The sequence below is a fragment of the Notamacropus eugenii genome, chromosome 1 (genome assembly GCF_028372415.1).
Source record: "Notamacropus eugenii isolate mMacEug1 chromosome 1, mMacEug1.pri_v2, whole genome shotgun sequence".
Lineage (NCBI taxonomy): Eukaryota > Metazoa > Chordata > Mammalia > Diprotodontia > Macropodidae > Notamacropus > Notamacropus eugenii.
This window is the reverse complement of record NC_092872.1, coordinates 617557283-617579366: the sequence shown is the minus strand read 5'-3', so window position 1 is coordinate 617579366 and position 22084 is coordinate 617557283. Positions and strand designations below refer to the sequence as shown.

Genomic DNA, 22084 nt, shown 5'->3' with positions numbered 1-22084 from the left:
TGAAGATTCAAAAATGATATTTCCTGGACTTATTTTACAATCTACAAAATTTGCAGTTTTTTAGTAGAGGTTGAAAGATAGGGTAAAATGGTATGTACACAAAAAAAATATGATTGAGAGGCAGCATAGTACATTGGGGAGAGCCCTGGCTTTTTAATCAAAGCACTCCTGTTTAAACATCAGTTCTGCTACTTACTGTGTGACTTTAGGTAAGACATTTAACCTCTCTGGGCCTCAATTTCCTCATCTTTGAAATGATAAGGTTGGACTAATTACCTAAGGTCTCATCTAAATCTCTTCAAATCAGTAAACATTTATTAAGCACAATATGTGTCAGGCACTGTGCTAAGCACTGGGGATACAAATCATAAGAAAAAAGACAACTCCTGCCTTCAAGAAAACTTAAAATCTAATGGCAGAAGAGGCACAAAAGGAATATGATGTTCTTGAGAGTTCAGACCAAGCACAGCTGCTAATAGAGATTGGAGAGTAATCTGGAAAAGGCTAGTTTGCAGTCATCATTAAAGGAGAGCTTTGGGAATTCAGTGCTCCACACTCTAGCCCTCTAGGCAGAGGAGAGGGACTAAGAGAATTGGGAAGGTGTTGAATATCTGAAGTTGAGTCTCTCAGCTAAATTTGTGAACCTCTAACTGTGATGGGGAAAGGAGTATTGTGGTAAAATAAGGATGTTGCTCATAAGCAAGCCAGTAGAATTTTTAAGTGAATACTAAAAACACAGATGTGTGTTTCTTTTAAGACATGCGCATGCACACACACACACACACACACACACACACACACACACACACACACACACACTCTTACACACTTACTGTCCCTTAAAAGAGTTTAATACCTTTTCTCTCCTTCCAGGAATAGTAATAGCTAGCCTCCTTTAATCTTAACCTTGTCAAATGAGCTAATCTACATTTTCAGAAATAAGATTTAGAGCTGTTTTATCAGCCTTGGAATCAACAGGACAGGAGTGACAAGGATTCAAAGGAATTGAGACAAAGGAAAATGTGACTTCCTGTTTTAACTGAAATAGAGGTCTGTTTCCATGGTGGTCTTATTCATTCCAAAACCCTCTTTCTCTGCACAGGAATGATACGGACTACATTTCACTCCTGACTTTATGATAATCTATAGATAGGTTGATGAAGTACTCATCCTCCTTAATGCATGGCTTATCCCTTCCTACCTTTATTCATACTCTTCCCTATACCTAGAATTTTCTACCTCTTCCCTCCAAGTCACTACCTCACCTACCCACTAGTATATTTCTGTGCCAGTCATTTCTGGACATCTTGTCAAATCCAAGTCAGATACTCCCTTCTTCACGAAGTTTTCCCAGAGAAACTTAGATTGTAGTGGCCTTTTCTAATTTACTTTCTTGGGGTTTTTTTTCAGCTCTCATTGCATTTTTACACTCTAGCTAACGATACTTTGTTTTAGTTTTAAAATTAATTGTATCTCCATACCCATGCTCTTTGAAGTCATAAACTAATTTTCGCGTGTTCCTCCCCACCCCCACTTCAGCACCTTTTTGCACAATTAAATGTTTAATATTTGTTGAGTTGAACTGAGGGAATAATAATGAAAAGACCTCAAACCTCATTTGAAGTATGGACCAGATTTGCTTATTACTTCTTTCTGTACTTTTTATAGATATATCTGTGCTCATTATAGATCCATACCCTGTCTCTATCCTTTATAGATTTTTACCTGTCTATGCCTTCTATCTGTACCTATCTCTGCCAAGACTTCTTGGCTATCTGTGTTGTAGCCAAATTGAGATTTCTGCATCTCCATGCCATAGTATTGTTAGGCCTCATCATGACAGGGGATGTGAGATAGTCTGTGAGACCTGTGTAAAACACCTAAGATTACCTTCCTCAGCCCTGGTTCCAGGGAGGCTCTCATTCTAAACCTACGATCTTTATCATATGTCCAGAACCCATCTTCCAAACCTAAGCTCAAATCCCAGCTCTTAATATTTATTAACTTCATGATCGTGGTCAAGCCACTTCTCTTCCCCACCCCCACCTCAGTTCCCCATTTGTAAGGTAGAAATAATGATTGTGTAATAATAATCTGTAAGGCTTCAGTGAGAAAAATTGTATGATATAAATAATAGTTGACAGCGCTTTAAAGTTTGCATAGGAACTTACATACATCATCTCAGAGGAAGTTTTCAGGGAGTTTCCTATCACTGTCTCATATCTTAAAATAGAATTAATAGTAAATTCTAGTATTATTTCAACTTTATTGCTTCTGTGGTATCTCAATAAAAATGTAAAATAATTTTTAAGTTAAAAATGATTTAAATAAAAAATAAAGATTTTTCTGTCTTGGATTTTTGTTGTAAAACAAATAAAGGTTTTATGCAGCCAAACACATAATAAATGGTAATTGCTGGTGATACAAATACAAGCAAAAAGAAGAAACAGCCCTTGCCCTCAAGGAGCTTACATTCTAAAAGGGGAAGACTGCACATAAAAAGGCACTGAAAAGCTGGAGGAGAAGACCTCAGTATGGGCTATGAGGGTCCTAGAGAATCACAGGCACACCCTGAAGGGAAATGGAACTGTTTGGGGCCCATCTACAAAATGGAAGTTCTGGGAAAAGACCAATGGGAGAAGCGCACTGTCATGACAGAGAGAGGTTATCAATACTAGAAGGCAGCTGAGCCATGGTGGCAAAGTCCAGAGAGTTAGAAGCATAGTCAGAAGGGGAAATGCCTTTTTTGGTACCTGAGAGACATCTGAAAGAACATATTTTTAAATACATTAAGAAAGCAAATACTTTCTTTTCACTTAATATTCACATTTTTTAACATTTTTTGTTAAAATGTTCTGTGCTTTATAAATATATGTTCTATTGAATCACCGGCGGGCACATGAATCCCACTCCCAGATTTCTCTTAAAGATGCATGTTACAGTAGTAATCTGATTTCAAAGTTCTGATTATATCACAGTTGTACCAAGACTAGACTCAGTAGTTAAAATATTCCTTTAACATCATGTAGCCTAAAGGCTACATCTTTGAAGGTAAAGCATTTTCTATACATTCTTCTCAAGGAAAATTTCTGTTTAAAATTAAATTCAAAGTTTTGAGGAAAATACTATTAAACATCTAATTTTTAAACATATGTATTCTGCCATTCAAGAGCAATAGTTTAGCTGATCTAAACCCCTTTTTTGCTCCATTAGCAACTCTTTTCAGATTTGCTGTTGAAGGTGTAAGAATTCCATATTTGACCATAGAGTAGGGAGAGATTTTTGAGGGAGAATTTTTTTCCCCTTCCTTCCTTTCCCCATGTAGGTGCTTGTAAATGTTAAATTGAATTGAGTTATAGTTTCATACTGTGGTCAAAGGAAATTTTGGGAAATTAATAGTGTTTATTTTATTTTATCTTGATTTCCAGACTAGAAGCAGCCAAAGATGATTATCGAATACGCTGTGAAGAATTGGACAAAGAAATCTCTGAACTCCGGCAACAGAATGAAGAACTAACCACTTTGGCGGATGAAGCTCAGTCTTTGAAAGATGAAATAGATGTTCTTAGGTAAGCAGCTTTTTTCAGTTCCATAAAAATTTAGAACCTTTTAGTCAGTTGGGATCTTAACCAACTACCAAGTCTTATCCATTGAGTTTGTAAGTGCCTACTTTGTGCTCATTACTGGGCAGCATTCTAGACTTGAACCTGGGCTAGGGAAATACAAAAGAAGTATTTGACACAATTAATTCCTTAGATCTGGTACAGGAGTGAAGAGACACACCTGAAATTGTTAGAGACTTATCCAGCGCAGTTTGGAATTAAACTTTGGTATGACAGCCAAGAAAAAGAAAGCTCATAAAACCTATACTGCAATGAAATGCATAACATCCAGGAATAAAGAGAAAATCAAATTGATTTTTATTCCATTTTGTAATTGGTTCTATTCTATATCACCCCCAGTATGTTGTAAAAGTATCTGGACTGTCATCACTGTGACTCTAAACGTGCAGATGGATACCACCAGTGAGTTTTCCATAGCAACAAGAGGGAAGGAGGGTTTGTTGCCAGTTCTGCATTCCTGACTTAGTTTTTTTAACTTAGTCCTTTAGTTTTTCCTCATCTGTGACACACTTCAGAGTTTGTAACCAATCATTGTTTTATGTTTCCTATTCTTTGTTTTCTTGTACTTCCTAAAACTATATGAAGGCTAATGAGCCCTACCTTGTGGCTTTTTGGCTGAATGAAGAGTCAAAAGACCTCTTTTATTGGGAATTGTTACCCTTACAAATAAATCAATGTGCCTGGAACTTTGTGCCTCAGTTTAATTTCAGAAACTAAAGGTGATAGTCCCCCTGCCCTCTACTCTGGTGTTATTAGTTCTGGAAATGTATCTTCCATTATCCATATTCTAGGAAGGCCATTGATAAGACATAGAGCAATCAGGAGAGGGCAGCCAGGATGATTGAAAGACTTGAGTCCATTCCATATGAGGACTGGTTGTAGTTGCTGAAGATGTTTAGCCTGGAGTAAAAAATACTTTGGGAGACTTGATAATTAGTTGTCTTAAGGTGTGTAGTCACATAAAAGAGTATGTTAGTAAGAGGGCAAAACTAGGAACAATACATGCAAGTTGTGAAAGGCACTTATTTATCCTCCATGTAGGCAGAACTTTCCTGACAGCTAGTGTGGTGTAAAACCTGGGTGGGCTACCTCAGGAGCTAACATGTTTCCCCTCTCTGAAGGGGAGGATTCCATGCAAAGGCTAGATAACCACTTATAGACTTGTTTTAGAGGGCATTCTTTTTCAGGTACAGATTGCCATTAGGTATATAGGGTGGTCACCGCAGCCTTTTCCAACACTGAAATTATGTAAACCGGGTTCTGGGTAGTTCAGATAAGGGAAAGAGTAATGTGAATCTGATTTTTAATTCCCAATTTCACCCAGGCATTCTTCTGATAAAGTGGCTAAACTTGAAGGCCAAATAGAATCATATAAGAAGAAATTAGAAGATCTTGGTGATTTGAGGCGACAGGTGAAACTCTTAGAGGAGAAGAACACAATGTACATGCAGAACACTGTAAGTCTAGAGGAGGAGTTAAGAAAAGCCAATGCAGCTCGCAGTCAGCTTGAAACGTACAAAAGACAGGTAAGAGATTTTTTTTAAATTGGTTTATTCATGTAGACAAATTTTGGTTTTTTTATCACACTGCCCATTTTTAAGACAATTCCTACTAAATTTAATTTTTTAAAGTGTACTGTATCCGAATTAATTTTGAAAGTCATCTCTAGAGCTGATTGGCAGACTCTATAGTAGATAGCTTTTTAAAAAAAATCTAGGGGGGGGCGGAGCCAAGATGGCAGAGTAGAAAGACGCATGTACACATAGCTCCGAACCCACAACCCATAGAACGGCTACAGGGAAGTAACTCACGGCAAATTCTGCACCCAGAGGCCACGGAACATTGGAGCGAGGGAGATTTCTGTTCCGGAGAGACCTGCAAACCTCTCACGGGGGGGAGTCCTTCGCGCTGCGGGTTGGGCGCTGGGACTGGGAGCTGAGTGCAGCCCTGCCGCGGCTGCGGCACTGAGAGGAAAAGATCCGAGCGGGCTTCAGGGACGGGATCTCCAGCAGCCACGCAGGTCCCTCCACCCACAGAGGGACCTGCAAACCTCTCGCAAAAGGTCCGTCGCGCTGCAGACGCGGAGCCCAGCCCAGACCTGCTGCGGCCGCGACCGAGAGAAACAGATCCGAGCAGGCTTCAGGGACAGGATCTCCAGCGGCCGCACAAGTCCCTCCACCCACAGGTGATGGGGTCGGTGAGAGAGTCTCTTTGGCGGTCGAGAGGGGAGTGGGGTGCCGCCATAATTCAGGCCCCCCCGGGAGGTAGAAGCTGAAAGGCGGCTGCAGACCTGGGCTCCCCAAGCTGGCCGGAGCCTGAATCCATTGTGGAAGGTCTGTGCATAAACCCCCTGAGGGAACTGAGCCTGAGAGGCAGCCCTGCCCCGACTGAAACTTAATCTCATACTGAATAGCAGCCCTGCCCCCGCCAAAAGCCCTAAGGCTGGAAGCAGCATTTGAATCTCAGACCCCAAATGCTGGCTGGGAGGATCAAGAGGCGAGGTGGGTGTGAGGAGAATATTCAGAGGTCAAGTCACTGGCTGGGAAAATGCCCAGAAAAGGGAAAAGAAATAAGACTATAGAAGGTTACTTTCTTGGTGAACAGGCATTTCCTCCCTTCCTTTCTGATGAGGAAGAACAATGCTTACCATCAGGCAAAGACACAGAAATCAAGGCTTCTGTGTCCTAGCCCACCCAATGGGCTCAGGCCATGGAAGAGCTCAAAAAGAATTTTGAAAATCAAGTTAGAGAGGTAGAGGAAAAGCTGGGAAGAGAAATGAGAGACATGAAGTCAAAGCATGAACAGCAGATCAGCTCCCTGCTAAAGGAGACCCAAAAAAGAAAATAACACCTTGAAGAAAATAACACCTTGAAAACTAGCCTAACTCAATTGGCAAAAGAGGTTCAAAAAGCCAATTAGGAGAAGAATGCTTTCAAAAGCAGAATTAGCCAAATGGAAAAGGAGATTCAAAAACTCACTGAAGAAAATAGTTCTTTCAAAATTAGAATGGCACAGATGGAGGCTAAGGACTTTGTGAGAAAGCAAGATATCACAATACAAAACCAAAAGAATGGAAAAATGGAAGATAATGTGAAATATCTCATTGGAGAAACAACTGACCTGGAAAATAGATCCAGGAGAGACGATTTAAAAATTTTGGGACTACCTGAAAGCCATGATCAAAAAAAGAGCCTAGACATCATCTTTCATGAAATTATCAAGGAAAACTGCCCTGAGATTCTAGAACCAGAGGGCAAAATAAATATTCAAGGAATCCACAGAACACCGCCTGAAAGAGATCCAAAAAGAGAAACTCCTAGGAACATTGTGGCCAAATTCCAGAGTTCCCAGGTCAAGGAGAAAATGTTGCAAGCAGCTAGAAAGAAACAATTCAAGTATTGTGGAAATACAATCAGGATAACACAAGATCTAGCAGCCTCTACATTAAGGGATCAAAGGGCGTGGAATAGGATATTCCAGAAGTCAAAGGAACTAGGACTAAAACCAAGAATCACCTACCCAGCAAAACTGAGTATAATACTTCAGGGGAAAAATTGGTCTTTCAATGAAATAGAGGATTTTCAAGCATTCTTGATGAAAAGACCAGAGCTGAAAAGAAAATTTGACTTTCAAACACAAGAATGAAGAGAAGCATGAAAAGGTAAACAGCAAAGAGAAGTCATAAGGGACTTACTAAAGTTGAACTGTTTACATTCCTACATGGAAAGACAATATTTGTAACTCTTGAAACATTTCACTATCTGGGTACTGGGTGGGATTACACACACACACATGCACACACGCACACATACATAGAGACAGAGTGAATTGAAGAGGATGAGATCATATCTTAAAAAAAAAAATGAAATCAAGCAATGAGAGAGAAATATATTGGGAGGAGAAAGGGAGAAATGGAATGGGGCAAATTATCTCTCATAAAAGAGGCAAGCAAAAGACTTATTAGTGGAGGGATAAAGAGGGGAGGTGAGAGAAAAACATGAAGTCTACTCTCATCACATTCCACTAAAGGAAAGAATAAAATGCACACTCATTTTGGTATGAAAACCTATCTCACAATACAGGAAAGTGGGGGATAAGGGGACAAGCAGGGTGGGGGGGATGATAGAAGGGAGGGCATGGGGAGGAGAATGCAATTCGAGGTCGACACTCATGGGGAGGGATAGGATCAAAAGAGAATAGAAGTAATGGGGGACAGGATAGGATGGAGGGAAATATAGTTAGTCCTATACAACACAACTATTATGGAAGTCATTTGCAAAACTACACAGATTTGGCCTATATTGAATTGCTTGCCTTCTAGGGTGTTGTTTAGGATAGAATTGAATCTGCCCAGTTAATTCTTAAACCCTGACCTCTTCTGTTACTTTGTTCTGTTTGGCTCTACATAGATTAAATCCATAAACTTCTTAAATTTTTCAGTTTCTTTATATATTCAAGTTTGAGACAACATGGTATGCTAATAGTGACAATTCTGTATATTATATTCTCTATAAGTTTGTATATGTCCTTGTTGTCTCACCCACTAGACTGTAGCTCCTTTTGAGCAGAACTTCTTTACTATATTCCATTTCTATCCCCAGCACCTAGCACAATTAGCAAGTACTCAGTGAACTATTGATTAATAGACATCTTTATAATGATTCAGTGTTCACAAAGCATTTACATACAATTCTCATTTGAGCCTCAATGTTATCCCCATTTTAGGAGATAGATTAGGAAATTGAGGCTCAGAGAATTTGAGCCTTTGGTCATCTTGCCATCTACCCCTGACTTCTTGCTGTCCACCCTGCTGTGGAGGCATGTATCACTGCAGCCTTTTCCCCTGCTTTCTCTATGTAAGCTAATCAAATGTTTAATACCATTGTTTCTGGAAAGGGAATATCAATTGATTTTCTGCCTTGTGGATCAGCATATCATGTTAATTTGCCCACGTGATTTGCCTGTGGTCACATAGCTGGTAAGTGTTGAAGGTGGATTTGATCTTCCTAACTCCGTGTGCAACACAACAGCAAGTTACTTAGTCTGTCTCAGCCTCATTTTCATCATCTTTAAAATAGTAATAATACTACCTAAATCACAGGGTATTTGTGAGGAAAGAGCTTTGTAAACCTCAAAAGCACTAAAAGATGTGAATCATTATTAAAAATATAATTAGACCTCCTAAAGGGTCTTTTAGAGAAAATAAATATGTTAAACCACATGCATTTGGTTTAAATTAAACTTTCTTTCTGTATGCATATATCACATATATAAAAAATATGTATATATATTTCTCTTTAGGGATTTCTAAAATAGAGAAAAACTAGTGATTTTTATTACTTGTTATTGTTAATAATTTCCTCTTTCTGTAACAGGTAGTAGAACTACAAAATAGATTATCTGAAGAATCCAAAAAAGCAGATAAATTAGATTTTGAATATAAACGGCTGAAAGAAAAAGTGGACAGTCTTCAAAAAGAAAAGGATGTAAGTATATATTCTTTTTTGTTTTTATTGCACTTATTGACTGTATGACCCTAGGCATGGCACTTCTCTAGGACTAACCTACCAAGTCATTGGTTGTGATCTTAATCTAAAGCAGCCATTCTCAAAGCATAGTCCAAGGACCTTTTAGAGTCCCAGAGACCAAGTAAGTAAGCTGTTTCCATGATAATACTAAGAAGTTAATTGCTTATTAAAATACTTCTCCCTTTTCCAACTACCTATCCATGTGAGTCTTGATTTTCTAAATATACTTAAGGCAAAACAATATTGTAAGAAATCGAATGCAGAAGAACATGCAAGAAACCAGCTATCTGTTAAACCCAGCAGTAAAGAAATTTGGAAAAAATATGTAAAACAGTACAACCCTCACTAATTTTTGTTTTGTTTTGGAAAATATCATTATTTTCCATAAAAATACGTTGTTTATGTTAATATTTAATAGATTTATTATTGATATTTTTAATGAATTCGTAAATATTTTAGAGTTTTACCGGTTTTAGTTTTTAATGAAGTATATATGAATAGGTATCACCCACCTGAACAAAAGATCTTTCAAGGTCCTCAGTAATTTTGTTTTATTTGGAAACAATCAGGGTTAAGTGACATTGCTAGTGAAAGTTTAAGAACTGTTCCAGAGAGTTCCCACTCTAGGAGTTCACCATTCATGTAATGAATGCAAAGTATTAAGCACTTAGGATGTGCAGTCACTGTGCTGAACCTTGGGACACAAATACAAAGTATGAAAAAGGTCCTGTCCTCAAGAAGCTCTCATTCTAATGGGGGAAGACAACAAGATACAGGCTCATGGTGGGATTTTTTTCAGGGACTCATGGGGATGACATATTCCATGGGAGAGTTAATTAACGATAGTCCCTTTCCAGAAGCATTGGCACTAGTTATTTGGTTACTGTGTGTAGGGAAAGAAATGGCAGGGCTATAGTTATTCACAGCTATGGGGTAGATGCCAAGATGGCCTGAGTGGAAGGCTTGAGAGGGTATGAACTAAAGCATATCTGGGGGCTGGCCTCGATATAGAAGGTAAGTAAGTTTGTACTCACATATTCCCCAGTCAGAAGTTTCAAATCAGAAACTGGAGCATGAATTCTGTATAACAGACAGGTCCAGGTCAGGGGAAATGGGGCAGTTGTAGCAGGACAGGTGACAAAAAAACCTAGGTGAATGGGTGGGTGGGATGTGAAATGAAGCATGATCTAGATATGGCTGGATGTGGAAGCCTGAGTGAATTTGTGCTCATTCAGTTCAGAACCACAACTATACCTACAATTCATTACTTATAAAAACCAAAATTAATAAAACATTGTATATAAACATTACTTAAATAAATAGTTTAAATGCCTTGATATTAGCAATACCAAAAGACCTATTATTGTGTCAACTTTGGAACTCCTACCCTGGGGCTGAGCAGTTGTAATTCCTATTTTCATCACAGGATGAAAATAGCCTAAGAATAAATGAAAAAACATTTCTTATACCATAGTAAGCTATGTGCTAAGCACTATCTATAGAAATACAAAAGCCAGAGAGTCCCTTCTCTCATAAAGCTTAACATAATAACAGGGAAAGAGAGCATATGTGGGTGTTTAGTGAGAGATGGATATTTTTACTTGAGAAGTGACAGGGGTGGAAGTGTAGTTTCTTGTGTTGGTAGAGGTACAACATGAATAAAGAAAATGATGAGTATTGATATATTTCAACATAGCATGATGCTTTGTGAAATTTACATTATAAAATTTATATTTCCTTAACTGAAATCTAGACAAACTATACTCTTTAATAAAGATGAACAAATCAAAGTAATTGAAAATTCCAGGTGAAGCTTTAACATTTTCCAAAAAATGTAATAAATCACACATCAAAAAAGTTTTTTTCTCATAATTACTAAATACTAGATTTACATCATGTAATAGAGCCTTCCTTGCTACTGAGTTATCATAAATTGCTAATGAAAACCATTTGAATTTTAGAGTTTGAAAGGACACTACAGATCATTCTATTTCAACCCCTAAATCCTAAATGGTCTTTTCAGTATTATGTTCTTTTCTTTTATTCCCTTTTCCCACCACATTATATGTTTCATACTCCTATTGAATATATAATACAAAATTGCTTATACTTCCCTACTCATCCCTTGCAATCTAACTTCGGTCTGTCCTAGCATTCTGTTGAAATTTCTGTCTCAGAAATTACCATTGACTCTCTGATTGCCAAATCCTGTGGTCCTTTGTCGTGTTGTGTCAGCCCCTTCATATCTTTGGTGCTGTAAGGTACTGATTCCTCATTCTTCCCTCTCCAGCCCCTTCTCTCTGCTTTAGATTCAGAACTACCACACACTCTTGAATTCTTAGTACACTATATTTTTACGCTTCTTTATCGTCTCTTTTTCTAATTCCTCATTTTCCCAAGTTCCTTGATAGAACCCATTCGGTCATGAGAAGTCCTCTTTCTCTCTCCTTACTTTTCCATTCTACACAGTGTCTTCTTCTTGGCTTCATCTACTGTTTTCATACAAATACAAATTTTCAAACCAGTCTGTTTCTCTATCCCTGACTTCTGAGTTCCATACCCATGTCTCTAGTTTCCAGAAATGTTTCCAGGACATTTCTACCTCAATGAATCCTTGCTATCTCAAGAGCAACATTCCCCAAACTAACCTTTCCCTTAAACCTGTTTCTGCTTTTGACTTTACTATATCTTGCCATTGGCACCAGTATTTATTCATTCCCCTAATCCAGTGCCCTCTATGGGTTTACCATGTCAGTTACACTTATACAGTGTATCTTGCCTATGTTTCCTTCTTTCTACTCTTGATGCCACTGCCCTGGAGGTCCCATTTAGGAACAATGGATAGAAATTGCAGAAAGGCAGATCTCGGTTAGATATAAGTAAAAGCTTTTTAACAGAATTGCCCAAAAGTATAATAAGCTGCCTCAGGAGGCTTTCAGGCACAGGATAGATAATTATTTGTCGATAATATTCAGGCAGAGGTTACACCAGATAACGTCAGAAATTCCTTCCAACACTAGAGGTAATGTGATTCTCTGTAAAACAAATTTTCATTCTCTTCCTATATTCTTGCAATGGGCATCTAGCATGTCTTCTTCCTTTGCTCTTGTCTTCCTCACGACCATGCTTTATCCTACTACTAATCTTTCGTATGCACAAATCTAATTATGTTGACTTTCACCCAAAAATCTTTAGTCAGTCCCTTTTGTTTAAGTAAAGTTCCATCTCATCTGCTCATTCAGATTCATTTTTAATATGGCATCACCCCATCTTCCCATTCGTATCTTAGTTCTTTAATCCAAGCAGACTGGACAACACTGCTACTAAACAGGTATCTGCAATATCACCTCTGTGCCTTTGCCTTCACTGTTCTGTTCACTTGGGCTATCATCCCCTCCCTCTTTACCTACTGAATTATTCTCCATCTTTTAAAGCCCAGCCTGAAGGCTACTAGCTCCTAAAAGCCTTCCCTTCATCCCTCTCACCACCTTTTCTCAATGACCTCCCTGTTCTGGCCCCATAGAGTAAATTGTTTTTCTGCTTCTCTACAGTAGTAATTTAATATTGTATGTTATAGTCATCTGTGTTTGTATCTTATCCACCTACTAAAGTTTAAGCTTTGTAAAAGCAGAAACCATGGTACAATAGGAAGAACATTGGCTCAGTTCTCTGAGCACCTCATTTCAAATTCTGTCTCAGTCATAGCAGTGAAATAAGGGCCTTGGCTAGATGATTTTTAAAGTTCCTCTTAGTTCTGAATCTGTGATCCTATAGGAATAAATGTTTGCTAATTTGTGGTTGTCCATTTAGAAGTTTGTTTCATTTTAAAAAGTGTTAGGAATCAGCTTTTAAATGGACTATGAAAAAGTGTTCATATTTAATAAAACGTACCCAAGTTCTCAGTAACTATTTTCCTGAATGTAATTTGGTAACGTAAATATTACATCAAACGTTAAAGTATGATATCTGTGAAAGCACATATAGTGGACCAGTAGAGCCAACTCTGATACCTGGGTTTAATTTTTCTTGTGCTTTGTTCTTGCAGAGATTAAGAACCGAACGGGATTCACTTAAAGAAACCATTGAAGAACTTAGATGTGTACAGGCCCAAGAAGGGCAGCTCACTACTCAAGGTAACAAAAAATGCCCTGAGTTCAAAGCAATGTAATTTATGTTCTATTCTTCCTATAACATACGTAATACAAGTATAAGCAAAGGTGTTTTCAGGAAGTTCTTTTTGAGCTAAAAATTTTATTGAAACATTTTTATTATAGAAAAATCTAAAGCAGTTCTTAGGTCTCCTTAGAAGTCTATAGATAAATTTCAGGAACCTCTGTGAAAGAAAATTTTACATAGAAAAAGAAAAATTACATATTTATTTTCAATAATATTGTATTACCTTTATAATCCTATGTATTTTATGCATATTAAAACATTTTTCTCAGAAGGATCTGTTCACCAGACTAGCAAAAGACTAGACATCCATGACTCAAAAAAGTCAAGAGGTCTTAATTTTTATTATTTAAGGAAGGTTTTTCCTCTAATAGGGGAAAAAATGGTAGTCCAGTCGAGAAAATACTAAGAGTTGTTGCACTATTTTACGCAAAACAAAGACTGGAAGGCTTAAGGTTAGAGCTCCTGAGCTATGAATATAGTTCCTGACTCTGGTTTTTAAAAATGTAGCCTAATACTCTTCTTATAGGAAACAAAAAATAGAATTATGAGGCCACATTTGTTAAGTGACTTCCTAAAAATTCTTTTCACCAATTGTTGACTGCTTATTGGGTCAGTGAAGTCAGTCTATTAGATCCTGAAACAACCTCTGAGGATGGACTTTCATCTCATTATATAAACACTTTATATAAACATTATATAAATTTCTTTATTAATAGATGTTTTTAACTTCATTTTACTAGGATGAGTTTTCTGCAAAGCATAAAAATATTATTTGATATATATTAATATACATAATATATATGATAAATAATAAAAAATAGAATTTTATTTTCATCATAATGGTAGAAAGAAATTAGGAAATATGATCAATAATTCATCAAGAGGAATATTCAAGTATTTGGTGTCTGTGGATTGTAAGCTTGTGGTGGTATATCTTTCCCTTCCATTCCCTCCTACGTACAACTTCCCTTCCTATAGTGTTTCACTTGACTGCTCTGCATCTCTAATTTTTCTTCTATTCCTGTTTCATTTTAGTCTACCGCAACCTTCTTGATTTTTACTATGTAGTTTTTTTTGTCTCTTCCCTTGACATCCCAAAGAGAGCTTATGCATGTGGGACAAATGCATACTATCTAGTTTTGAGGAAAAGGTTGAGAAATGCTTAGAATGTTTGCTTCGGTGCTCCTTTCAAAACCATTCTCCTCTCTGAAGAACTATAATTCCATCTATATCAAAACCTGGAACAATATCCTAATAGTTGATCTGTTTGGAAATATAAAAAGTAAATAAGTAAATGTTTTCCCACACTTTGATCTTCATATTTCATATTCAAAAGAGTTTTAACATCTTAAATACTACTAACTTTTATGAACAATAGGAGGCCGCAACTATTGCTTCCCAAATAACCTTTCTCATTCCTTCCACCAAAAAAAAATTTTTCTGATGAAAAAAACAGGCTTTTAGCTATGTACATGGAGAAGGCTTTTTTATCCAGGGAGAAGGATAGAAAACTTAAATATAGAGGAAAAAAAGATGACAATTTTATCCTAACTTCTCTGTTCCATCATGTGTGTTGTAAATAGGATTAATGCCTCTGGGAAGTCAAGAGTCTTCAGACAGTCTGGCAGCAGAGATTGTTACACCTGAAATAAAGTAAGTATACTATAATGCTTTGTAGCTACCCTATACAAACACATTCCATCTCCCATAACTGGAAAGGAACTTCCCTCACTATCCCTGATCCTTCCTAATTGTCAGCTTTCTCTCCCCTTGAGGTTGAACTTGAATACCAGCTCCTTCCCTGATACTCTCAATTAGAAGTTATTCCTTCTTCCTTGAATTTGATCCTTCAATTTGATTTCTCCTGAAAATTGATACTTTTTATAATCACCTTTATTTCCCAAAATATTGATCCACCCTTTAGAAAAAGAAAACAGCTCAGCAAAACTAGCTAGCACTTTTATGTTCCCATACCCATAGGTATTGCCTGACTTGTGGTCAGCACTTATTAAAAATTTATTGACCAACTTTATTGGACACATAAAATGTAGCAGTATTTTTCTTATTTCCAGTAATTCTGAAGTACAAAATTTTGCATTCATAGTTTCTGTTTCTTTAAAGTGAGGGAGATACATTTTCATATCTAATTGTTGAACATCTACTTTGTTTCCAGTTTTTCAGTACTACAAAAAGTACTGCCTCAAATACTTCAAGTATATACGATGCCTTCTGTTACTACTCGTAACCATAAGAAGTGGTGTAACTGAAAGGACTTTAGATTTGGAGTCAGAAGACCTCAGCCCAATTCCTCACTCTACTTCAAATACACTGTATAACTCTAGAAAATTCAGTTGAACTCTGTGGGCCTCAATTTCCCATCTTTAAAATAATGAGATTGCATTCATTGATATTGTTAGGAATCCTCTTAATTGAAAGGAATGGGGACTCTTGGGAGAGGTTTACTACCAGCAGAAATCCAGTGAATATGGGTCAGAGATAAAAGGCCAAATTGAAAACAAAGACATTTGTTAGCATGTGAAGGCAGACTGCTTTCTAATAGCAGCTTTAGCTTCCTAGGGTACACATTTGTTTTTTTATAATTTTTCAGGCTCACTTACAGTACCCAGCCAATCAGCAGTATTCTGTGGTAGTTCAGAATTGATAAAGTATTTCATTGACAAGGGAGGAGCAGAGAAAGGGGGAATCATTCAGAGGAGAAAAGGGGAGCTATTTGGAATCCGTCTGTAAGGAGTTTTATTATCAGAGTAAGAGAATAGCTTAACTCTGTTCAAGGGCAAAAGACAAGGGGAGAGGACCAAACACTTTTACAGTTGTTAAAGAAGTCCATTAGACAGAACTTCAGCATCTCTTATCCAAGGGCAGCAGATAGTTGTTCCAGCAGTGTCTTTGCATAGTCTGTTATTCCTCATTTAGCAAACAGTGGAAGACCTTCTGCTGTGAGGCAGGAGAGTGGGGGATCTTTACATTATTAGTCCATCAAGATGTTTTGAATTGATTGTGGTTCCTGCTTTCCCCCTGTACTATCGAAGGTCCCTTCCAGATCCATGTCTTTTGATCCAGTGACTTTATATCATAAGTTTGGGTACATATCTCTTCTTCCTATGAGCCCCTAAGCTCCTTGAAGGCAAAAACTGCCCTTCTTTATCCTTGGAGAGGCACTCTGTGGTGTATTAAATTGAAGAAAAAATCTTTTTTTCCCTCCTCCTCATTGCAAACATCTGTTTTACATCTTTCAGGTAATTGTTCTGCTTCCTAGGATAACAATAATAATAATAGTCGACATTTATATAGCACCCACTGTGTACCAGACACCATTCTAAGCACTTTACTAATATTCTCTCATTTGATCCTCACAGCAGCCCTTGGAGCTAGATGCTATGTGTCTTCTTGCCCAAGGTCATGCAGTCTATGAGTGTCTGAGGCTGAATTAGAATTCAGATCCTCCTGATTCTAGGGCTGGTGCTCCATCCATTCTCCCACTTAGCTTCTGCATAGCTCTATGATCATGGACAAATCATCTAAGTTTGCAGAATATATGTTCCCTCATATGTGAAGTAAGAGTGAATTATTTGAGGATGAATTGGTAGACAAATTTCCTTCTAGCTTTCTGTAAGTCTATCCTCTGAAAAATATTAAAACCTCTGTTTTCTGAGAGCTAATAATTTAGATTATTAATATTTGTTGTCTTTCCCACAAGTTTTGGAGAAGGGAGTAGGGAGCCTGTTACAAAGTGGTAAGCTCATTAAGAGGAAGGACCATGCCTTACATATCTTTGCATCCTTTGTACCATCTAGCGCAGTGCTTCTTTTCCCAGTCTTTCATACAGTAAAACAAAGTTTAATAAAAATTTGTTGAATGAGTAAATTATGTTAATATACCTAAGACCTTGGAGTCTAAATCTGAAAAGAAATAGGATACTTAAAGTTCATTACTTAGAAAAACTCAATCGATGGCATTGACCATGTTCAGATTATCTATTCTTAAAAATAAAAAGTTTTTAACACCTTGCTGTCTTAGCCAGTGACTTCAGTAATTATAATACAGAGACAGTTCAGTCCTTTTCTATTTACTTGAAGTGTAGTCTGTGCCTTGCATGTATGATTACATATTGATGTTTTTTTAACAGTCATATCATAAATACTTAACAATGCATTTCAATTTTTATTTTACCTATCCAGGGAGAAACTTATTCGTCTTCAGCATGAAAATAAGATGTTAAAACTTAATCAGGAGGGCTCTGACAATGAACAGATTGCATTGTTGCAGAGCTTGCTCGATGATGCAAACCTACGTAAGAATGAACTAGAGACAGAGAACAGGTAGGAGAAGAGTAATAGCATCAGCTGCCAGACTGATCTGTTATGCGAACTTAATTATTCTGAAATGGAGCAGTTAAGTTTGCAGTGGAGATGAAGCAAGATACTGTATTTCTTTTTTCCAGCCTGCCTTAAACTTTCCTACTAACGTTTTATAGACTCATCTTACTTTCATTCCTTTTCCAATCACATGTAAAACAGATTTTTTAATATTCCTTTTTCAAATTCTGAGTTCTAGATTCTCTATCTTACTCTCTCCCCTCACTCCTTAAAGAGAAGGTAAGCAGCTTTAATTTGATGTAGCTTCTCTACATGCACAGTACAGACTCATCTTAAGAAAGTACCTACTCACAGTTTTGTGGATTTATTCTGTATGCTTCCTTGTTAGTCATATCGAAACAGTGTCTAAATCATCTTCTTTCTCTGATTTTTATTCTTACTGATCAAATATCAGGGATGAAATCTTCTATGGCCATTGTCACTCTGACAGTTGTCAGATTGTTAGATCATGTTCCATTTTTTGCAGGCTAATTTGTCTTTATTCCTAATGATAGAAATGTCAGAATCTTCAATTTGCTATTTTCTTTTTTTTATTTCTTTAGTACTTTATTTTTCCCCAGTTACATATAAAAACAATTTTTAGCCTTCTTTTTTAAAGCTTTTGAGTTTCACCTAAATTAAATTACTTATTCAGTGCCATAACAGTCAAACTACCAAAAAAAATTTTATAGATATAGAAAAAATAAGAACAAAATTCATCTGGAAGAACAGAAAGTCTAAACATCCAGGGAATTAATGAAAAGAAATGGTAGGGAAGGTGGCCTAACTGTACCAGACCTTAAATTGTATTATAAAGCAGCAGTCATCAAAACTACTTGGTACTGGCTAAGAAATAAAATGGTGGATCAGTGGAATAGATTAGGTACACAAGACACAAGAGTCAGGGACTATAGTATCTACTATTTGATAAATCCAAAGACCCCAGCTTCTGGGATAAGAACTCTCTCTTTAAGAAAAACTGCTGGGAAAACTAGAAAATAGCAGAAACTAGGCATGGACCCATATGTTACACTCTATACCAAGATAAAGTCAAAATGGGTACGTGATTTATATATTAAGAATGATACTATAAACAAACTATGAGAGCAAGGAATAGTTTGCCTGGCAGATCTGTGGAGAAGGGAAGAACTTAAGACCAGACAAGAGGTAGAAAACATTATGAAATGCAGAATGGATGATTTTGATTACATTAAATTGAAAAGTTTTTGCACAGACAGAGCCAGTGCAACCAAGATCAGAAGGGAAGCAGAAAGCTGGGAAACAGTTTTTATAAACAGTGTCTTTGATAAAGGTCTCATTTCTAAAATATAGAGAGAACTGAGTTAAATTTATTAGAATACAAGTCATTCCCCAGTTGATAAATGGTCAAAGGATATGAACAGAGAGTTTTCAAAGAAAGAAATTAAAGCTATGTATAGTCATATGGAAAAATGCTATAAATCACTATTGATTAGAGAAATACAAATCAAAACAACTCTGGGGTACCACATTTACACCTGTTAGATTGGCTAACATGACAAAGCAGGAAAATGATAAATGTTGGAAAAGATGTGGGAAAATTGGTACACTAATGCATTGTTGGTGGAGTTGTGAACTAATCCAGCTATTCTGGAGAGCAGTTTGGAACTATGCGCAAAGGACTATAAAATTGTGCATATCCTTTGACCGAGCAATACCACTTCTTGGTCTGTATCCCAAAAAGGTCATAAAAATGGGAAAAGGATCTACATGTGCAAAAATATAATAGCAGCTTTTTGTGATGCCCAAGAATTAGAAATTGAGGGGATGCCCATCAATGAATGAACAAGTTGTGGTATATGGATATAATGAAATACTATTGTCCTATAAGGAATTATGAGCAGGCAGACTTGAAAATCCTCGCAAGACTTATATGAACTGATACTGAGTGAAGTGAACAGAACCAGGAGAACATTGTACATAGTAGCAGCCACCTTGTATAATAACTGACTTTGATAAACTTAGCTCTTCTCAGCAATGCAGGGATCTAAGACAACTCCAAAACACTCATGATGGAAAATGCTATCCACTTCCAGAGACAGAACTTTGGAGTCTGAGTGGAGATGGAAGCATACTCTTTGCTCTCCTTTTCTTTTGTTGTTTTGTTTCTTTCTTGTGGTTCTTCCCATTAGTTCTAATTCTTCTTTAAATCATGACTAATGTGAAAATATGTTTAATATGAATATATAAATACAGTCTATATTAGATTGCATACCATCTTGGGGAGAGAGGAGGAGAAGGAGGGGAGAACATTTAAAACTCAAAATCTTATGAAAGTGAATGTTGAAAACTAATAATTATTTTTAAAAACTTTTGAGTTCCACAATTTGCCATTTTCTCTTTTGGGCAGGGAAATGGTTGCAGAGGGATCAAATAGATTGCATTTGTGCTGTATAATATTTGTGACTAAATATTTCATATTTTCTAAGTTGTAACCCAGTATGCTTGAAAAATACAATTCCTTTTTACAGTAATTAGTTGACAAAGAGGTTATTTCGCTTAAAAATTTTTTAATTAAATTTAATTTCTTTCATATAACAGAAATCCATTTTCTCCTGTTACCAGCTCTTTCCTTCCCTCACTCCCCACTGAGAGAGAAAGGTTAATGAAAACCTTTGTAACAAATGTGCATAGTCACCAAACAAATTCCCACATTGACCATGTCCGAAAAATATATCTCAATCTGTACTCTGAGGATATCATTCTCTGTCAGGAAGCGTATTTCATCATGGGTCCTCAGGAGTCATGGTTAGTCATTGACTTGATCTGAGTTCTTTCAACATTTTTTTCAACATTGTTGTTATTTTATAAGTTCTGATTCTACTCACTTCATTCTATATTAGTTCATACAGGTCTTTACTATTTTCTCTGAAACTACTCCCTTCACATGAATCCTTTTCCTCTTTCTTTTGTTTCTTTGGGGTATAGATGTAGTCATGATGTCACTATATTAAAGTTAAGTAACTTTTGGGGTGTAGTGCTTTCCAGAATGGCTCCACATGTATATTCATATACCACAAACAGTATATTCATGCACCTAGTTTCCTACAGCACTTCCACATTTGTCATTTTCTTTTTTGTCAGTTTTGTCACTTATGTGGGTGTGAGGTGGAACCTCAGTTATTTTAATTTGTGTTTCTTTAATTATTAGTCACCTGAAGCTTCTTTTCATATTATTGATGAACTTCTTCCCTTAAGAATTGTCTGTTCATATCTTTTGACCATTTATCAGTTGGAAAATAGCTTATTCTTATAATTTTGAATAACTTTTCTATGTATCTTGGAAATGAGACCGTAGATAAATTTTGCTACAAGGTTTTTTTTCCCTCCATTTACCTGCCACCCTTCTATTTTTAGCAGCATTGATTTTATTTTTTGGTTCATATAATTAAAATTGTCTATTTTATTTTCTTTGATGCACTTTATCCTTTATCTTAAGCCTACTTTCAAAGAATGTTCAAATTCAGCTACTCATTGGACAATGGCTTTGTAAGTTTCAAACCTACATTTTTGAATTATTGTACTTTAAAGAAGCCTTGAATTGGAGGCAGTGAGGGGACGAGTTTGAACTGCTTTGTGACATATTTTATATGTGACCTGGGGCAGGTTGTTTCATCTCCACCTTTCTGGGCCTCCTATTTCCTCATATGCTAAATCAGAATAATTACATTTGCATTTTACTTGATAAGAGTTCTTGTGAGAAAAGCATTTTGTGAATCCTCTGTTGCTATCATTTGTGAACCATTTTTATGAGCTACAGTTTATCCCCACTAATAACATGAGGTTATTTTTGTATGCCTTCCTATTTTCTATACACAATATTGAGTCATAAAGGAAAAAGAAAGTATAAATTATCCTAAACCCGCAAAATAAAGTGTTTGTTTATTTCTAGACTGGTGAATCAAAGACTTCTAGAAGTACAGTCACAAGTTGAAGAATTGCAGAAATCTTTACAGGAACAAGGCTCAAAAGCAGAAGATGTAAGTATTCATAATACACACTTAGAATTTTTAGCAGTTGCACATTAATGAGAAAACTAAAAGTTTCATTTTGTTCATTTTGATATTATTTCCCATGACTCTCAAAAGAAATTAGAAATATTTCCTATTTTTAAAATTTCCTTGACAGTATCATAGGGACTCTTTCCTAGATTTACTCTGCCACAGTTTGGATTCTTAACATGAAAATGCAGTCCTTTCCCCAATCTCACCTTTCACAGTGTTTGCCTACAAGGAATGTGCTACATATTGATGGTATTTATCTATGCAAAATAATTTTTCTCTTTAATGGAAAAACTGCTATGAGTAACTTTGTGATTATGATTAAGATTTGTAACTTATCA

General features: G+C 36.5%; 1 protein-coding gene across 6 annotated transcripts in view; it reads left to right on the top strand.

Moving 5' to 3' along the window:
* The window catches only part of HOOK3 (hook microtubule tethering protein 3), a 112268-nt gene that overhangs the window by 67423 nt on the left and 22761 nt on the right, over positions 1-22084 (top strand). For all 6 annotated transcript variants that reach the window (XM_072635034.1, XM_072635035.1, XM_072635039.1 and 3 more), the window contains exons 10-16: positions 3429-3569; positions 4948-5149; positions 8999-9109; positions 13197-13284; positions 14911-14980; positions 17527-17667; positions 21635-21722. In XM_072635034.1, the coding sequence (XP_072491135.1) occupies positions 3429-3569; positions 4948-5149; positions 8999-9109; positions 13197-13284; positions 14911-14980; positions 17527-17667; positions 21635-21722 (841 nt within the window). The remainder of the gene's footprint in view (positions 1-3428; positions 3570-4947; positions 5150-8998; positions 9110-13196; positions 13285-14910; positions 14981-17526; positions 17668-21634; positions 21723-22084) is intronic.